Below are 8,045 nucleotides of genomic sequence, written 5' to 3'. Positions count from 1 at the left end.
AGAAATCCCATGAGTTGTGACTATTAGTTGAATAACTTGGTTAAGCTAACGGTTAAGCACGCCTCGCGATGCCAGGCTAGCGACGATGACCGACCTAGTTACTATTATTTTATACCATGGAGAGCGCTCTGATAAAACTATGATAAAACGAGCTCTCCAGCTCAGAGCTTTGCACATACTTATCAGCTACCAACGAGATTTGGATAAAGCTTCTTAGTGAGATACATTTAAACCACTTCTACTTTATATGCTATAACCTAAATTGTTTCAGTTACCTAATCCTCAGCAAATAAAAAATATTTAGGACAAGAATATATTTTTTAAGATAAATGGTTATTAAGAATAGAGTTAACCCTCCCCCCATTTCAATGATCTGTTTCGCTTGTAACCCAAAACGATGCGAATGAGAAGTTATTGACAAGGATCGTCCAAAACGAAACAAAAGTTTTTTACATAAAAATATAATGCTGTGTATCGATACTGGAGAACTTCATATTGTTTAAAGAAACTTTTGGCAGCAAATAAAGTGAACTTAAGTCTACCCTTGCATAACCTTTATCACCTCACAGGAAAATATTGATAGAGTCATCGCAGTGTCGCTGTCGGTTTGTTTACCCGATATGGAAGCAAACTAAAACACGTCTATATTTGATGTAATAATTAATGTATAATGTTTTTATTGAATTACTAGCTGACCCGACAGACTTCGTCCTGTCAAGAAGATTTGTAATGTGGCAGTTTTTTTGCCTACGTATTTAAAAAAATTCTCCTGAACAGAACCGTCACCCTGGTGATAGGGCGTTGTGAATGAAAAATAATTAAATAAAACATATATAAGGATTTAAAAGTAAGTAATCGCTTTATTGTTAATCATGTGAATCATAATTATTATTATTATCATTGTAGTGCTTTGTGGTATACGATGTTTTTTGTTTGATTACCTGGCGCATAGATAAACAAATCTGATGGTTTTCCAACACGGGAACAGGCAACATACAATTGACCATGTGAGAAACATGGGTTTTCTAGATTAATACCACAAACACTTAATGATTGCCCCTGGGACTTGTTTATAGTCATAGCAAAAGCAAGCCGCACTCGAAACTGTAGTCGTTTAAACTCAAATGGCACATCAGTCGGAATCATTGGGATGCGCGGTATGAGAACATCCTCTCCTTTATACTTTCCTTTGAGTATAGTTGCTTCTATCACATTGTTTAGTAAATTTTTTATCGCTAACCGTGTACCGTTGCAAAGACGCGGTTGGTTGATATTTCGCAACATTATAACCACCGATCCAACCTTTAATTGAAGATTGTGAGGTGGCAATCCTGGCAAATCCAGCGAGTTTAAAAATTCCGGTGGATAGTTGACTACATCATCTTGATTAGTAGCCAAATCAACTGATTTATATATCCTCAATTCGCCTGTAATTTGTTCTTGAATTTTGAAATTTAATTCATTTACATCTATGTTTTTTGCAGCCAGTATAGCTCGTTCGCTCAACCAATCATGGTTTCTGTAATTTTGAGAAACATCTGGAAACACCTTCTGAATAAGTTCATCTTTTGATCGAGGTAACTGACAAAAACTTTGAGGAAAGTTAATGCAGCCAGTCAACATGTCTATAGGAAATTTGTGGGTTTGTTGCCTAACCTCAGAGGTTCTTGTTAACCTCAACAAGGGTGTGCCACCCCCTGCCTACTTGGACTGTAGAGGCTAGCTCAGAGCTGGCTTCCCCTTCTTCCAGGTAGACATGACTTTGAGATGTACTGCCCAAATTGTCCCTCATGGATAGGAGGCGGCCCCTACTCCCTAACCTTACCCATCCTGAAAATCCAGTCACTCCGGAAGCAGTGCAAATGTTCTTACAGGACTAAGTGCAATTTTTAAACTTCTTGTCCTAAGATAAAAAGCATTTCTTAACTCTATATCTTTAGTTGAACACATAAAACAATTTTAAATTTAAATTAATTTTATTCTTCCAATATCTGTTTATGTTAGTACTATAAGAGCAATCTGGAAGTACTGGTACATATAATGTAATTATAATAAATACAACGAATGCCTGCAAAAGTAAATCAAATTGTAAACACACAGTTAACTATTACTTGTTACGTTTTAAACTACAAGTAACATGCAGTATAATTGTAATTTCTATGTTATACATGATTAATCTGAATTTATTCACAGAATGATTTAAGAGTGGCTGCCAAACATCCTTTAAATTTAAAATTTTAATAAACAAAAATTGTTCATAAATTCATTTCTTTATATAGTTAGTTTTATGTAAACTTGTCTTTTTTATATTTTACGCTCTTAAAATATAAAGTTACAAATTAAACAATATACTGCACTTATAAAGACATCTTACATAAAAAATACTAATAAATTTCGCAATTGGAGCCTTTTATAACGTAATGTAACCTGGTAATGCAAATTAATAATAATACACACTTTTATTTTATTAATACAATGATGTATCTAACGGCATTACATTTAGTACTATCTTAGACAAAATAAAAACGTGTTTAATTTTATTTAGACACTTTTAGGTAAAGTTTTAAGTAAAAAAACTTATAACATTGATGGATGGGTTAACACATGAAGTTAAAAAAAGGGTAACAATTTACAAGACAAGTACATATTTGTTAATAACTTAGCTGGAAACAATACTTGTATCTTTTTTATAACTTCTGTATTCTTATTTGGTATAACTAACTTGTTGTATTGAAACTTTTATCAAGTACGACTAATAATAATAATAGCTAAATAATATTATTATATTCTCAAAATTGTAAGATGACGTTTGCGGTTTTATGAAACAGTTGATGTTAAAACAGATCATTATTGTAACCATCTATTATGGTTTACAAGAAAATATGTCCGATCAAGTGGATTTGATTATTTTTTTTAATAATTTGTTCGAAAAATGTATTATTGTTTACGGTTTTGATATGCCCTTTCTATGGTGACCTAAAAATAATATGCCCTTTAACTAACTAAAGTTTCCAGCGAACATTAAAAACGTATTTAAAATTGCAATAGTTTATGGTTATCCGGTCTATATTTACGAAGTTTTAGAGTTTATTTAATAATTTTATATACCTTAATCAGAAAGAAAACATTTACAGGCCTTTCCAAACTAATTCTTGTCAATGAAAGTTTGCAATCACTCTAGTATTAAAATATAATTTTACAAGCCCGGAGTACATATGTTACTTATGACGATAAGTGTAGACTAGAAATCATTGCCATTATTTTGATGACGGGATAAGAGGGTATTGCCTCCATTTCCATAAAACTGTGTACAATACTTAACTATACCATTTGCAGATACCAATATTAAGTGTAGCTGCGCAAATATATTTTATATCTTTGTAAATATAAGGGCATTATAAGTTGTAACAAATCCAGCACAAACCGACGACTACATGGTTGGTCGACACAACATTTAATTAGGCTAAGTTGCACTATGTCATGTATTACTTTTGATAAAACTATTATATCAAATATTAATAGTTCCTACTATAGTCAACGGTTATTTTTATCACGAGTAGTGTAATAAAAAGAAAGATACATTCAGCCGTCATTATAAAGTCTGCAATGGGTTGGAGATTGTCGGCTAGAAGTGAACCATTTACAGTTATATTGGTCCTAGTCGCCTTAGTGTTGTAACATGAGACATCTAATAAAACACCAACCCGGTTTAACTCAACTTTCAAGCTCATAAGATTCATTTTTATGTACAGTTTATGTTAATGTATACAACGTGTATGTTAAGATTTCATTATCTAATAACAGAACTTCATGTATTTATTGTTAACATAGTAAATTTTGTTTTAATTGGGAAAGTTTGTTATTTTTTTTATTCCTAACACAAATATAAAAAGTATAGAAACAGGACTAGAACTTACGGCTTGACTACTTCACATACATTTGTCGTAAGAGTTTATGAAAATAAAATATAGACATGCGTATAGATAACGTAACCAAATTTGTCCAACAATTGCTCACTCTGGAATGTGATGTAGCTGAAATAGGTGCTAAAATAGTGAATAAAACATGTCTTAATTGCCAATAAAATGTTTTGATCTACACATTCAGGCTAGTAAATATTTGTGTTACAGAATTCCAATCTATGAAAAGTACAAGAGAAATATTTTATACTTTTCTCTAGTTTTATTTTACTCTCAATACAATACATTTTTTTAATTTTACGTTTATACTTAAAAATGACGTTTTATTCTCATCACAAATAAAACGTCAATCTCTTCGTCCCATCTTCTACGATATGCTTCTTTAAGACTAATTCGTTTTTAAATAAATCAACTTTTAAATTATTGGCTAGTTATTTTAAAATTTGCGAAAAGATTACAAAAAAATTCCATTACGCGCAGTGCTCTAAGCTTCCTGCACTTTCGCTTTGTAACTGGCTATAGAACATAGTAACTTTTAGGCGACTTTCTCTTTTAAACATTTTACTTAATTAGTTAAATATTTTCCTACAACTTATGCTACAACGTAATTAACTAAGTTTCATAGCTAATTATATAGTTTCTAATGGGAGAGAGCCTAGAATGCCGTATAGTAATATACTGGCATGTTAAATCAAACAAATTTGGCTTCTTTATAGCTTAAATATGTATTAAATGATAGTTTATTTAAATTTGAAAAAAATACATAGCGTAAGATTTAGGCAGAAATTAAAATGCTTTTTTAATTATTATAATTATATTTATAAGAAGTTAGACTATTGTAGAATTTGACACTTAATATTTAACACTTTGGCAACACCCACTTTGAAGCATTTCCCGACATCTTGTAGGCCCAATTTCTTAGGGATCGTGCACTGTCTCGTGTATCGACCTCCGGAATCTCTCAGCCCCTAGGACCTTCCAGCCTCTGGTAAGTTAAAACCTCTGGGAGGTTCTGAGTGGTCCAAAATAAGTAATTCCTGCCCCAAACATAACGTCTCGGACAAGTCCATGCCTCTATCAGATTCCGCTCTCTAGCATCTGAAAGGTTCGGAAAGCTCTTATCACCTCACATTTATATCGAAAGACTGTTTATACTTAGTTTGATTACATTCATCTTATCAAAAACTAATTAGAATGAAGTATTGTTCCAAAGGATCTGACATATATTTTTCGTTAGTACCTATCACATGCAGCTTCGTGCTAGTTTTTGTTCAAATATATCTGATCGTAAGGCATTAATCTAAGTTGTGTATAACACAGTATTGACCTCGTTAAAAAGTCAACTAAAACATACAGTTATAAAACACTTATAAAACTAAATATATATGGTCTTATTATGTATGAATAGCGTGAAGTGCTTTTTAACTCTAACTCCGTGTTTAAAGAAACAAGGTCAAGAGCAGAGGACTATGGACGTAAGCAGAATCTTTGAATGCGGTAGGTGATCCAACTACTCCAGTGACTGTGGTGTTGCCATTAGCGGCAGAAATGAACCTGCATGCTTTGATAATATGAGAAACTGATAGTCTACTTGGACTATAATGTTAATTTCATACGGTAAATTAATAAGCATTGTTTATTTAAGAAAATACCTACCACAATTTTCTATGCTTTATTTCATACGATGCAATGACAAAATACATTGTATATAACATACGCATTGATTCTTTCGTTTTTCGATTCAGGTTTTAATATTCTTTGAAAATCAATACTAAAATTAGCATTCTTAAAATAAAAATACAAAGACAATGAAATATATAAAGTAATATACAGATTAAATAAGGAACAAAGTCTAATATAAATACAGAATTTCAACGTTCCTCCTTCGAATAACATGTTTATCAAATCAATATTTGGGTAAGAATGTCCAGTATAAAACTATTAATTTTCAATATGGTTTTCTTTCACAATTTATTCACTGTTTCAGCAGGACTTTTGTCTCTATTCTACTGCCGTAATAACTTAAATTTTGTTAATTTTATTAAAATATTAAAATAAAATTATATATTAAGGTACTACGTTATGAAGAGGATAAAATTTAATTCATAAAAACCTAGTCTCACGAAATATAGACGAATTCAATTTATCCCCTACATGGTTTGTTGAAGCATATATTTAAAATTAATAATATATAATATAGTCTATTTGTTGCCTATCGTGACCTATTTATAATTAATAATTTGGAAATGGTATGAAGATTGAGAATGTTCTAATTGCAGCGTCTGTAATATCTGATACTGAATTAGTGTGAAGAGGTCATTTTTAGCTTCTTCGTAGCCGGTTTTCTTATTTTCCGATCAAAATACCATCAGATTGTAGGATCTAATCTGTGAATGCTTCAGACTCCAGCCGCTGCACTAGGAGGAAGGTGAACCGGTTCTAAATTCAACATTCACATTGAATGAACCCTTCCCTCCATATATATTGTTAAGGGGCCATAATATCAAATAGAGCAACAGCTACAATTATTGTTTATATTTATATGTTTGAAGGATGTTCAACTAATTGATGTGGTGTGGTCCACTCCGTTAATTTACAAAATAAGACGGAAGAAAAAAACATTATGATAATTGAAAGATTATGTAAATTTGAAAGATTTTGGCACGAAAAGAAAGTACTTTATTAAAAATAAAGATGAAATGTAAGATTTAAACGGGATAGCATATCAGCATTACTTTATGAGCCGAGTGGTACTACTTATCTATGAATTTATTCTGAACACCTGAATGTTTACATTTTTAAAGAAATATTTATGTGAAAACGGATCTTTAAACCTGTTTTAAATTATTAAAACCAAAATTAATCTGCATGTGAATGTCATCCGGTAAGAAATCATAATTTCTATTTCACATATTTAGAAAAAATATTACTGTCTACCTCAGTAGATAGTCTCATATCCTATTAGAGGTGGTTTACATAAGGTTTTTAAATTCAAAAATGTATAACATAATTTTTAGAGACAGCTCTAAGATTTTTCAAAATAATAAAATTTAACTTCCTTAATTCAAAAAACATAGAAATGATAGACTGGCTTAACCTTTCCCATTCATCTCCACTAATTATGGAGAATGTGACAAATGACAATAATCTGTCACAATCGAAACAGATACTACAGTTTGATTTTACTAAGGCCCCATCCCATAAATTTGTGACTAAGTCTTTACAGCAGGTTGTTTTGCAAGGTACAAGAAATGGCTACCTTAGAAATTTTATTACTTCGCGCATCGATGATAGAACTTACTTGTGACGTTACTTAAAAATCCGAATAATTTTTAACCACATTTTGTTTTTTTTTTTTAGTGTAATTATGTTAAAAATTATGTTGATGGTTGTGAATAATCTAAATATCTATCTTGTATTGTTAAAGGGATATAAAGGCCAGGGAGGAGCTCGAAGTGCAGTCACCTCCTCGTTGTGAAGATTTTTAAAATATAATAATAATAATATTTATCTATTAAAAGCGTAGATCAGCCCACAAAATTATCTAGAAGTGAATTAAAGAAAAAAAAAGAAATAATATTTATATAGATGAGAAGTTAAAAATCTGGCTAAGTTTAGGTTTGATTGACTACATCAAAACTACATATACATACAATAATATCACACCAGTAATAAAGGCAGTTAGCATGTGAATATTTCATTTGATTTTTATTGCTCTTTCTTTTTATTACAGCACGTGTATTGATAACTACACATTATTGAACCTTCAATGCAAGCTATATATCTGCCGTGTAATTTTTTATCACCCATAGTTAACATTAAAGTCTTCGCATTCTTATTATAATATTACTACCAGTAATAAATACTATTATATTAACATTCCTGAGCTACCAGTGGCAAAGAGCCACAATGCTAATTATTGGTACAATGTTTTGATAAAAAAAATATGTTGCATCAAAACAGATACGATAAAGCTTACAAAATCAAATTAAAAGTGTTAAAAGACATGGTAATGACTTAGATTACAAAATCCCATTCTTAAAACGTTAGAGCCTGGGAATTATGGACATGTACATTTTAAGGTTATCTGATGATGACATTATACAACGAAGTAACTTATGTGGT

The 8,045-nt window shown here is 31.0% G+C and overlaps 1 protein-coding gene across 1 annotated transcript; it reads right to left on the bottom strand.

Moving 5' to 3' along the window:
• Positions 1-753: 753 nt before the first annotated feature.
• LOC124356354 lies at positions 754-1,383 on the bottom strand. Its single transcript, XM_046807539.1, has one exon. The coding sequence runs from the start codon at positions 1,282-1,284 to the stop codon at positions 898-900; it is 387 nt and encodes a 128-aa protein (XP_046663495.1). The 5' UTR covers positions 1,285-1,383; the 3' UTR covers positions 754-897.
• Positions 1,384-8,045: the final 6,662 nt, after the last annotated feature.

The sequence above is a fragment of the Homalodisca vitripennis genome, chromosome 2 (assembly GCF_021130785.1).
Source record: "Homalodisca vitripennis isolate AUS2020 chromosome 2, UT_GWSS_2.1, whole genome shotgun sequence".
Classification (NCBI taxonomy): Eukaryota; Metazoa; Arthropoda; class Insecta; order Hemiptera; family Cicadellidae; genus Homalodisca; species Homalodisca vitripennis.
Note: the sequence above shows the minus strand (reverse complement) of the source record. Positions and strands in the feature narration are given on the sequence as shown.

Bases quoted from the DNA above. Each gene is read 5' to 3' on its own strand.
- LOC124356354 (XM_046807539.1), bottom strand. From the start codon at position 1,284: ATGTTGCGAAATATCAACCAACCGCGTCTTTGCAACGGTACACGGTTA.